Below are 13,198 nucleotides of genomic sequence, written 5' to 3' on the forward strand. Positions count from 1 at the left end.
GGTTACGGAACTAAATATGGAGTAACATTACATATACACCCTTCGTATACCTTAATGTATATAGATGGTAAACCAGTCTTCTTATGTGGAATTCTAGCATCTTGACAAACTATTCTTTCAACACAGAGCTTGGAAACACTTCTGTATATAGTCAATAAGAACTTGCACTTTTTGACTGGGTTTATAGACGAGTGTAGATATTTCATTCTCTTCCAAAATCTTAACAATATCACACAAAATAGGTTCTCTAACATGTTGTTAAGTTTCAAAGTTTATGAGGAAATGTTCCAGGGTTTCATATTCCAGCAAACACAATGGGAGGTATTGCGTTCTGATTGAATATGCTTCTGTTTACTTGTAGAACATAGGTACCAGTGAGAAGTCGCAGTCTTGCTGGCATTCACAGTGTTCATATTGTTTTAAAAGGTAGAATATGACAACGCAGCACGTTTTGTCACCTCAATGCAACAGAGTTGTATCTCTATATAAATTTATAATAAGATACGACTTTGTTGCTTTGAGGTGACGGTTTGGTTTCCAATTTCCATTTGTTTACAGCTGCTAAGTGTATCTTCATCTTCCACTGGGTCTTATTTAGCGGGATTTTCAAGTAGTGTATGTAACTATATCACCACAGTTGTATTTTGCAGAAGATCTTGTACTTGAATTGCCCATGAATTAGTCTTCTCAAGCTTAACTGTAAGTTAGTATTCAAGTATTTGACGTTCAAAACTTGTTCAATACCTTCAAATGCAGAATTGCTTCAATAGGTAAGACCCAGAAAGAATAAACACAGCTGAATCTGCAACATTTAAAAGAAGGTGACATTCCAGAGGTCTGTGGTACAAATCTCGGTCAGGCTACTTCAGGGGAAATATATTACCAGTCACTAAACAAGGAAATAGTTTTACTTTTATTCATCATGTGATTTATTTAAATAATACAAGGACATAATTCTTCTTAAATAATCATCTCTGATTGGTTATATTTTATAAAAAAAACCATTTATTACACATAAAACCACCATTGTGATAACACATAGAAAAAAATAAAATATTCAAATAGTGCATACTAAAAAAGACAAAACGATATATATTTAATAAACATAATCTGCTGACCTGACCTTGTGCATAATAGCACAGAGACCTTCTATAGTGTTCTTGCACTCCTTCACCAAATTCCAACTAAATACATGTAATTAAATAAATATATTTCTAATATGGCAAAAATCATTATTTTTAATATTACATGCAGTGATGTCACTGCAGCCAAGGAAGAGTGCTAGGCTACCATATTATATCTACTGTTTTACATATAAGAGATATAAGAATCAAAGTAAAATATAGAAGAAGCCTATTTTAATTAATTTTATTACAACAAATAAAATATACACCAAGCAGTGTATCTCTTCAATTGAAAGTATGACTAAATTGATCAAAACTCACTTCAGTTACGTTATTTCTTAAAATATTTGAATACCATGCTAGGTCCATTGACATACAGACAACTTTGTGTATCACATTTTGAGGTTATATTTAGTCAAAGGTATAATAATTATGTAAATGAATATTCATAAGATAACATAAATACTGGTCATTTTTAAAATAAATCATATAATTTTGTTAAAAAGCAATAAATAAAATGTTGTGCTAATGATCAACATTTTTTTTAATATGTTATACAAAACTTCAACGACTCCAAAATAACTCTGCAAGCAGTAAAAAATACATGAATAAAATTTCCAACAGAGATTCTTAACAGTAAATGAATTAACAAAATATGTAGAATAATGTTCTGTATGCTATACTGACAATGATGATGGAAGCATTTATTGTACATGCAGATAAATAAAAGTTACAGCAACAAGTGAAAAATCTTTAAACATATATTAACAGCAATAAATAACTTGTGTTTCTACTGGGCTTAAATTTCAGTAAAATAGAACTGTTTTATAGGGGAATGCCTCCAGACTTGCATCAACTCTTTCTCTCTTGTTTAACAATGGTCAATCCAATTGCAGTATAGACTTCGCTGTTGACAGTACATAACCACTGTCTAAACTCTGATATTTGGAGAGTGTTTTTGTTTGTTATTAATGGTAAAAACAAGAGGAAAGGGACTACTAAGTGAGTTCTAGGAATTAAGATATTTGTACACTTGTGAACAAGAGGGCTATGATAGCCCCAGATCACACCCCCCGAAATTCTCAGCTGGACTGAACAATATTGGTAAATTGTCATCAAAGAAACACTGCTGTGAAATTATTTCAAAATCGAGCCAGCGTTTTATGAGAAGTTAGAAGCTTTGTATATACCTAAATAGACAAAATAACCTAGCACCTGGCAGACACATTTTCAAAAAAATCACAATTAAGATGAAGGAGTTTGGTGGAGGGTCACTCAAGGAACATTTGCTGTGAAGTTATTTAAGAAATAATATATCTCATTTAATGATTTGTTGCTGAATAAATCATTTTGGAGTTCAGATGTGAAGGAATTATATCACGAGGGCGCAGCCCAAGTGATATAATAATACGCATCTGAATGACAAACAATTTTACTCAAGAGCAAATCGCTAAATGAGATATATTATTTCCAGTCTAACAAGTTACCAAGGACTTTAAAGCACATCCTTGATGGCATTCATTAAATATTTGCCCGTTTTCAATTGGTTTCTTTTCCAGCGCACCGCTATATGCCGTTTGACGCTATGACATAGTAATTGTGACATCAGACAGTTAATTGTTGTATAATAATTCACTGTTTCAGCTTTCTTTGTTTAATAGGAAAATGAATCAGATCGTGTTAGAATTGTAATCGAGCCAGCAGTTTCAGAAAAGAAAATTTTCTCTAGGTTTTCTATATATCCTTTTAGGGAAAACTAGAATGATTTGAGGGAATTTGGTTAAGTGTCACCAAAAGAACATTTCCATGAAATTTGATAAGCATGCAGTTTCCAGAAGATTTTTCATTTGGTTCCCATGGCAACAAGGTTTTTGCCTAGATTTGAAGGAACCTGAAAGGGAACCATACAAGAAGTATTCCTGTAAAGTTTTGTAAAAACTGACCTTGAGGTTTGTCAGCTGTTTCTTTGTGACAACTGTCACAATGTTCTTAAAAGCTCACCAAGAGCACTTTGTCCTCTGGTGAGCTAAAAACTTGTACAGTCCAAAAAACAGAAAGAATTAAGCACTGTTCTGTATCAAAATTTATAGTATATCAACAATTTAATATAATTTATACACATTTGATGTTTACCTGGAAGCATGCCCCTTTACTTATAGAAAGCCGACCCTGTATTCTAGACATCTAATATCCAATAAAATACCTGATTACATCATTCTGCTTACACAGAATTAGTATTTACACATTACTGCAAATAACTGGATACAAACTCCTTTTGTAGAGGACCCATGAAAACCTGCAATTTTCATTTTCTTACATAATTGTTCTCTTTATGCTACTGGCATTCTTTAACTGTTACAGAAAGTCATGAGCTTTTTAACTTACCCGAAGGGAAAAAGTATGTCTAAAAATCATGCTAGATTACTTAATCATGACTGTATTCATGATTGTCATTAAAGTTTAGCTAAAACATCAGTGACTTAATGAATATCAAATTCAGCTAAAACTTTCTTACAACAAAGAATGAATTAATTAGTTCCTATGTAACTTACATCAAATATCCTATCTTTTATATCTATTTTTCTGATAATACCCTCACCCTCATAAATCTATTTACAACTGGTAAACCATGAAAAAAAATCCTACTTTTAACAGCATATCTAAATAACCTAAATCTGGTACATAAATCTGGTATAATATTATACCGTAACTGGAGATACTTTTCAGTGTAATCCAAGATTTTCTTACTGACAAAATTTAGATCAAATTGCAACTTTCCAGTTTTGCAGGTGGTAAAAGACAACAGGTGTTCCTCTGTGTATTATTTCAGGTATGGGTAGGACCTTTGGTAGAACAATCAAGTTTTCACAAGTCAGCTGGGTAGCTTTTCTTACATGAAATAATTCTACACCCGAAGAGGGTTTAAAACACACAGTGACTACAGGGAAACGGTTCAAAGGCAATGATCATAACCACTAGGCCATGAATGCTCAATACAATTATGTTCAAACTTAAAAAATAATCACTTAAAATCAAATTAAGCTTAACTACTCAAATATCAATGCCCTATATCGTTATGCTTCACTAAAATGTAATTTAAATAACAGTGACACAGTCTAACTTATACTAATATTAACCTGGTCACTTTGAATCCCTCACCCTTCTTCAAATTACACATCATGTGACTTAGTGTCAGCAGATCTCTCCCAACATCCTTCCTTAACTCTCCTATCTTGAAATCAGAAAAATCAGCATAACAAATGACTATGGCACAAAATAACAAACTTTACTTCAAGTATTTACAGCTTCCATAAAACAATATTTTTCCCAAGTTTGCATCAAGTTACACTTAAATGCAAAAAGAGCAAGCAATCGACCCTGGACAAACATGTAAATTTGCATGACAATGAAGAACACTGAAAGGGAGATAATAAAGAAAATATCACAAGTGTTCAAAGAAATACTATTTGACAACCATTCTTTTAAGTTTCATGGAATAAAATAATATCAAGATAAATTTGCAGATAAGGGTACATACAGCCCTGTATAATATAATATCTGCAACTTAATTGTTTTACAAAATATTTTTTTGTGATTTATGATATAATATCCAAAGCACTAGACATGGAACAAAAGATTTTGTTTTTCAAATTAACAGTATTTTCTATGTCATTAACAACGGTTTTGTTCAGTTTTCATTAAAACAAAACAGAATAAATTCTTTTTTCACTCCCTGTAACACCGTCCCCCCTCCATCCCACCCAATGAAAAATTAACAAAACAAAACAAAACAAGTTATACGCCACTCAAAATATCTCAGTACAGTGTTTTCTTCCCAATTAAGGAAGCATTATCCATTTAACATAATATGGAAAATAACAAGAACAATTTAAAACAATAAACAAAAATATAAAACAAAGATGTAACCAGCACCTTATGCCATTCAAAATTCAGCACTAAAGGGATTTTACAAGTGAAAAGTTTTATCAATATTGATGAAGCTGTGCAAAACTTGTGTTCTTGCTTCCTCTCCATACAAATGTGCAACTTATATCTACTAAGTCAAATGTGTAACTTTAACTACTAAGTCAAAGGTGTAACTTATATCTACTAAGTCAAAGGTGTAACTTATATCTACTAAGTCAAAGGTGTAGCTTTTACTTCGTACCATTATATGATACAAACTACAATGGTACTTTATAGCTATACTGTAAATCTCTCTTTCCCTAGCAAAATTTTGAGAACAGTATATTTTGTATAACCTTATATAGTTACAAAATCATTGCCTTACTATCACTGTCAAGATGCAAACATTAAAGAGATATGTAATGCATATCTTTCAATTAGGTATTCTATATTTAGATATCTTTTCAAATGTAGAAAATCCTAATTAGATATACTTAACTTAAACAGATATATATACAAGAGGACCATGATGGTCCTGAATCGCTCACCTCTTTCCACATGACCCAGTTTTGAGTATGACGTCGTTTTTTCTATTATTTGACATAGTGACCTAGTTTTTCAGCTCATGTGACCCAGTTTTGAACTTGACCTAGATATTATCAAGATAAAAATTCTGACCAATTTTCATGAAGATCCATTGAAAAATATGGTCTCTAGAGAGGTCACAAGGTTTTTCTATTATTTGACCTATGGACCTAGTTTTCGAAGGTACGTGACCTGTTTTGAACTTGATCTCGATATCATCAAGGTGAACATTCTCACTAATTTTCATGAAGATCTCATGAAAAATATGGCCTCTACAGAGGTCACAAGGTTTTTTTATTATTTGACCTACTGACCTAGTTTTTTAAGTCACGTGACCCAGTTTCAAACTTGACCTATATATCATCAAGAAAAACATTCAGACCAATGTTCATACAAATCCCATGAAAAATATGGCCTCTAGAGAGGTCACAACGTTTTTTTCATTATTTGACCTACTGACCTACTTTTTGAAGGCACATGACCCACTTTCAAACTTGACCTAGATATCATCAAGATGAACATTCAGACCAACTTTCATACAGATCCCATGCAAAATATGGCCTCTACAGAGGTCACAAGGTTTTTCTATTATTTGACCTACTGACCTAGTTTTTGACGGCACGTGACCCACTTTCGAACTTGACCTACATATCATCAAGGTGAACATTCTGACCAATTTTCATGAAGATCTCATGAAATATATGGCCTCTAGAGAGGTCACAAGATTTTTCTATTTTTAGACCTACTGACCTAGTTTTTGACCATACGTGACCCAGTTTCGAATTTTACCTAGATATCATCAAGATGAACATTCAGACCAACTTTCATACAGATCCCATGGAAAATATGGCCTTTAGAGAGGTCACAAGGTTTTTCTATTATTTGACCTACTGACCTAGTTTTTGACCATACGTGACCCAGTTTCGAATTTTACCTAGATATCATCAAGGTGAATGTTCTGACCAACTTTCATGAAGATCTTATGAAATATATGGCCTCTAGAGAGGTCACAAGGTTTTTCTATTTTTAGACCTACTGACCTAGTTTTTGATGGCACGTGACCCAGTTTCGAACTTGACCTAAATATCATCAAGGTGAACATTCCGACCAATTTTCATGAAGATCTTGTGAAATATATGGCCTCTAGAGAGGTCACAAGGTTTTTCTATTTTTAGACCTACTGACCTAGTTTTTGATGGCACGTGACCCAGTTTCGAACTTGACCTAGATATCATCAAGATGAACATTCTGACCAACTTTCATAAAGATCCCATGAAAAATGTGACCTCTAGAGTGGTCACAAGCAAAAAGTTTACGGACGGATGGACGCACGGACGGACGGACAACGAACACCGCACGATCACAAAAGCTCACCTTGTCACTTTGTGACAGGTGAGCTAAAAAAAGCTACATTCATAAATGTCTTGCAACAACAACTGATTGTTAAAACCTTTTTTCAGTGGTAGTACATATATATACTGTGTTTTGCTATACATGAATTAATTCTGTGCCATTTTAGACCTAATGTATATATCAGTGTTTACACAAACTGCATGTAGATATTGTTCATATATGAAGTTTAACTCTAGCAAAAATGCTGATCAATGGAAAAAATGCAACCTACAGCCATCAGGAACATTCTTATGTTTACAGTACTGTATAAACACTCGCCTAGATTGTACAGGTTTTAGGTTCAGTATGTTTACAGTACCGTATAAACACTCGCCTAGATTGTACTGGTTTCAGGTACAGTATGTTTACAGTACCGTATAAACACTCGCCTAGATTGTACCGGTTTCAGGTACAGTATGTTTACAGTACCGTATAAACACTCGCCTAGATTGTACCGGTTTCAGGTACAGTATGTTTACAGTACCGTATAAACACTCGCCTAGATTGTACCGGTTTCAGGTACAGTATGTTTACAGTACCGTATAAACACTCGCCTAGACTGTACAGGTTTTAGGTACAGTATGTAAATAACTTTAACAAATATCCATTTAAACCATTAAAAGTATAGAAATATAATATGCACATCAACTTCCTGTTCAATAACACAATCAAGAGGAAGTACATCTTTCACTGAAATCAAACAGGAGTTTTTCAAATGTTGTTAATTTCAAATTAGTCAACTGCCTTAGTTTAACTGGTTATACCAAATATATAAATATTTTTTACATTGCATTTAAATTTTGAGACATTTTCAATGTTTACTAGAAAAGAAGCACTGGTAATCCCATAGAATTATGATAGTAGTCTTTGGTAGAGACGGCAATTGTGCAAGATGAATTACTAAGGATCTCGTATAAAACAAACATAGTGTATAATTATAGAACATACAGTGTATATAGAAAATGCACCAGCAAATTTCTCAATAAAAATCAAATAACTTCAACAAGAGGACCATCATGGCCCTATATCGCTCACCTGTTATCATTGCACTTGAGGACAAGAAGGTCCTCAGAAAAAATATCTAAGTCCAAACGACAGAACAACAAAGGGAAGAAATTTAACCAAAAAGAAAAAAAAATTCTTACAAGGTACAGATATGTCAAAATACACCTAAAAATTGGTGGTATCATCCATGTTGCATTACAGAAAAGTGGTCTCGGTTTTTCCCTACGGCCAATAATAAAAAAGTTACTAAAAATAAGCTATTTAAAGTAACGTAAAGGGGAAGAAATTAAAAAAAAAAAATATTGTAAGTGAACAAAAGAAGGATCTGCCAAATAAATCTGTTGACATAAATGAAATTTCAGATCAGTATCTTCATTAGTTACAGAGATATACCCATTTTAATTTGAAATAAAGGGAGGTAATTTGACATAAAATCAGTCCATAGTTATCTACCCTGATTGGCTCAGTCCAACTAATGACAATAATGAAATTTCAAGTAAGTCCTATAAGTACTTACTGATATAAATCCATTTTGATTACAATCAGGGGAGGTAATTAGGTATAAAATAACTCTGGAACTTACGATTGGATCTGATTTGTCATGGAATCCAAGATTTATTGTTGTTGAAGATATTTTGCAAGTTTGTATAAAATAGAACCATAAATGAAGTCTCTATATGGCTGCAAAAGCCAAAATAGCCAATTTTGGACCTTTAAGGGGCCATAACTCTGGAACCCATAATGGAATCTGGCCATTTCAAGAAAGGAACCAAGACCTTATGGTGATACAAGTTGTGTGCCAGTTTGGTAAAAATCAAATCATAAATAAAGCTGCTATTGTGCAGACAAGGTCAAAATAGCTGATTTTGGCCCTTTCAGGGGCCATAACTCTGGAACCCATAATGGGATCTGGCCAGTTCAAGAAAGGAACCGAGATCTCATGGTGATACAAGTTGTGTGCAAGTTTGGTTAAAATTAAATCATAAACGAAACCACTATCGTGCAGACACGAAAATTGTTGACGCACGCACGCATGGACTGACGACGGAAGAAGGGTGATCACAAAAGCTCACATTGTCACTATGTGACAGGTGAGCTAAAAATGAACTTACAGCACTAATTCTGTACACCAATATATCCATATTTACATATAATTTAGCAAATATAATACATACAAATAAAAAGGTACACAGTTAAACCTCTGTTAAGGACCCATACACAGAGCAAACACCTTCCTACAATAGAATCCACAAGCAAATACCTTCCTAAAATAGCATCTGCAGAGCAAATACCTTCCTACAATAGCATCCACAGAGCAAATACCTTCCTACAATAGCATTCGCAGAGCAAATACCTTCCTACAATAGCATCCACAGAGCAAATACCTTCCTACAATAGCATCCGCAACTACCTTCCTACAGTAGCATCTGCAGAGCAAATTACCTTCCTACAATAGCATCCGCAGAGCAAATACCTTCCTACAATAGCATCTGCAGAGCAAATACCTTCCTACAATAGCATCCACAGGGCAAATACCTTCCTACAATAGCATTCGCAGAGCAAATACCTTCCTACAATAGCATCAATAGCATCCGCAGAGCAAAAATTTTCTCTAAACCCTACAACCCTAGCTTAGTGTTGCATGCAGTGTCACTGTACAGAGGTAGAACTATGTATGTCATCATGGGTAAAAAAGTTACCCAATGCCTTTTCAGTAGAGGTATGTAATGTGAAGATCAACTTCAGATTATGTCAGTTCCTTACAATACATTTTTTCATAATAAAACTGTTGACTGCTGGCCTTACGTAAAGAAATGAAGTTTTCAGTCTTAGAGGTATGCAGTTGTTAGATTTCACATTTCACTTATCTAAAAGCAATATAATTATATCTTTGTTTCTAAAACCCTAATTCAAAGAAATTTCCATCAAGATAAAAAAGCAATGAAATGACTTGTTTCTATCTAGTTTCCATAGTAACTTGGTGACAAGGCACAGTGTGTGTAGGTCCAGGAGAATGGCAGCAGATACGGTATTTTCTGGATTTCCAAGTGAAGAATGAATACTGGAAGGTACAAAATTGTCCCTGCGACAAATCTCCAAATCAAAACGACCAAGTACCACCTCACATTTATGAAGAGTTGAGACATGTCATGTAAGAGTCTGTAGTTCAGAAGGTGATCAATTTCAATCACTCATACTTCTAATTCTGAAAATACACAAAAATACATTTTTACAGATACAGATTTAAAATTCAGACATAAAGGATTTACTGTAGATACCCATGTATAATGCGCAGTTTTTTGACCACCCGGGACCACCCCGAATCGTGGGTGCGCATAATAGCTTAATACACAGTTATAGACAATTTTCCAACTTTAAAACAAGTTTGTTACCAAGATCAAACTGTGAACAACATGACTGATACGAGGTGACACGTTAATTGCCGGTAATTACTGGCTATTTGATTGTGACAAAAAGACTATCACACCTTTTGTTATCAGTCTGAATTGAGAAGCTCATGTCATTTTGAAAGACACCATTCCGAAATATTGAATCAGCTGCTATTTATTTATTCAAAATAGTGAATTAAAAAAGGTAAAACAACAAATATAACAATATTTTACTGGTTTTATTTTCGAGAAAACAAAAATCGATAGTACCGCGAGACCGATGCTGCTCTCCGCCACGGAGATAAAAACATACCGGTGTCGATGTAAACTCTACTTTCGTTTTCCATCCACCTCAAAATTGACCAAAAATGTGTTTTTTCCCCAGGATTTTGGACTAAGATCGGGGTGCGCATTATACAAGGGTGCGCATTATACATGGGTATCTACGGTATAAAGCCAAAATGAAGTAGGAAATATGCATATATAAAGACAACAGGGCCACATAAATCATTACAACATACATGAATATAGCTATTGCCAAAAAGTTTGTTTTTTCCATTTAGACCTACAAAAATGTATTTTATTAATGAGCATGCCTCATGAACCATACTTTATTTCTGTTTTGGTCTCAAAGCTTTTGATCACACTGAATAACAGTGTAATAATCAATGCTTATCATGATAATGCTTTTTCTCAATTTCTGTATTTTTTGTTTCCTAATGAACAAAATTCATTACTGCCACTGGTGGACATTTTATTCTTAACAAAAATCAGTGCTGTGTTGCTCAGAACATCTCCTAAAAAGCTATATGAGTAAACTACGAAAATAAATCACCGAAGATTTCAAAACTGCAACAATACACATGCAAAATATATAACGAGTGTTATGCAGAAAACTCTGCAGCACCGCTTCATACTTCACTTCACACACAAAGAGTTTGCGGTAGCCAGTAAATATTATTTAACATGACAAACCTGCTAAACACAGTTATGCCTACACATTTTGTATGGCTTTCAGCTCTATTAACTCATTTTTCAACTAATACAGAACTTCCCCAGTGAATTTATGCAAAGAACATTACACCATTTTACAGGTGCACGTGATATAATTTATGCCATGTTTTCTTTGAAATGCCTTGTCTGTTAAACTCAGTTAGGAGACCAGTTTCAGAATGCAGCAATTCCATTGGTCAATTTCAAAACTGAGCTGAAAATCCTCCAATCAGATGCTAGAGCTTTGAGACTGGCCTCCAAATCCTCTATTTTAAAACTGAACCCTGCTGTCTATTTGATGCAAGGTGTGTTTCTAGTACATAAATTTTCTCATACTGTTAGATACTGCAAATAGAATCTACATTTAAATTCAACATATAAAATTGATTAAGTCTTTAATGTTTTTGGTCTCAAATAATCAGTCTCTTTTTTTAAAAAACATTTCATAACATAAACATTTCTATTTCTCTAATATATGTACTGTGTAAAATACATCTAATGCATAATTATCAACAGTTATAACCAAATAAAACATACCACAAAAAAAACAAGGAGCTGTGTTCAATAAACGCTTGATGCCCCCGGTGGCATCCTGGTCGATACAAAGCAACCTAAGTCCAAAACGAGGTCAAGTTCAAGGTCTAGGTCAAACTGAGGTCACAGGTTACATCTGCATTAGTATCAAGTCATTCTGGTTAGGGGTATTGATGCTAGAAGAAACAGTCCCATTTGGTTAACCTCGTACGGACGGACGGACGAACGGACAGGACAATCACTATGTGCCTCCCGCATCAGTAGATGCCGGAGACATAAAAATAAACATTGCATGCTACCTAGAGTCTGAAAACTACATTTGCATATCACTTCAATAGAAAATACATGTAATATTACTAAAGAAATTGATAATTCACCCTGAGAGTCTAAAACCATTCAAGTTTGTAATTTTCTCAGTTTGTTCTAGATTTCATAATAGCCTACTCAAGTTCGGGTGAAAACAGAAGACTTATCAATTTATGAGTTTGACACAGCTCAAAGGTGCTGTAAGACAAAAGTTAACTTAAGATGTCCAAAAACTTTATGGACTGTTACTTCCTCAACAGTAACCAATTGGTAACAATGATTGGAGAACTGAAGTAGGCTAATAATGATAACTAATCATTCTCAAGTTGTACACACTGAAGTTATCCAGACATTTCCAATCACAGATACAAAAGACTGCCTAAACTATTCTAAATAATGAATTATTCTAAATAATGAACAGAATGAAATGTCCTGAAACATATACGGGTACATATACACAGAAATGCTCTGTTTCATTACATGTAGTGTGATGATAACCTTTCAATAACGCATAGTAACCTTTCAACTGTTTAAAACAGTTGTACATTCATTGAAGTTCCAGATGCTATTTCAAACAAATATGAAACTACAGTTGAAACTCATTATCTTGAATGCCAAAGGATCAAAGGTTTTACTTGGAGATGACTGAAATTTGACTTAAAATGATTATTTGTGCTTTCAGGACAGCACTTGAAAATGTCTTCGAGACAGCCAGTATTTTAAGACAAGAGTGCCATAATGGCCCTATATCGCTCCCCTGTTATCATTGCACTTCAGGACAAGAAGGTCAAAAGATCAATCAAAAGAATCATGAGTAAATATAGTTGAAATTTTCTTAAAGGTACAGATATGTCAAAATACTCCTAAAAATTGGAGGTACCATCCATGTTGTACCACAGAAAAGTGGTCTCGGTTTTTACCTATGGCCAATAATAAAGAATTTACTAAATAAGCTATTTATAG

At 33.8% G+C, this 13,198-nt stretch overlaps 1 protein-coding gene across 4 annotated transcripts in view; it reads right to left on the bottom strand.

Moving 5' to 3' along the window:
• Window positions 1–901: 901 nt before the first annotated feature.
• Window positions 902–13,198, bottom strand: part of LOC123534138 (huntingtin-interacting protein 1-like) — an 85,343-nt gene continuing 73,046 nt past the window's right edge. For 3 of the 4 annotated variants that reach the window (XM_053520351.1, XM_053520350.1, XM_053520349.1), the window contains one exon: window positions 902–10,218. Coding sequence is in view for 1 of the 4 variants with exons in the window: in XM_053520350.1 (XP_053376325.1) it covers window positions 10,213–10,218 (6 nt within the window). In the remaining 3 variants the exon portion in view is untranslated. The remainder of the gene's footprint in view (window positions 10,219–13,198) is intronic. The other variant, XR_008366568.1, reaches the window with a different exon arrangement.

Source organism: Mercenaria mercenaria, chromosome 12 (assembly GCF_021730395.1).
Source record: "Mercenaria mercenaria strain notata chromosome 12, MADL_Memer_1, whole genome shotgun sequence".
In the NCBI taxonomy this organism is placed as follows: Eukaryota; Metazoa; Mollusca; class Bivalvia; order Venerida; family Veneridae; genus Mercenaria; species Mercenaria mercenaria.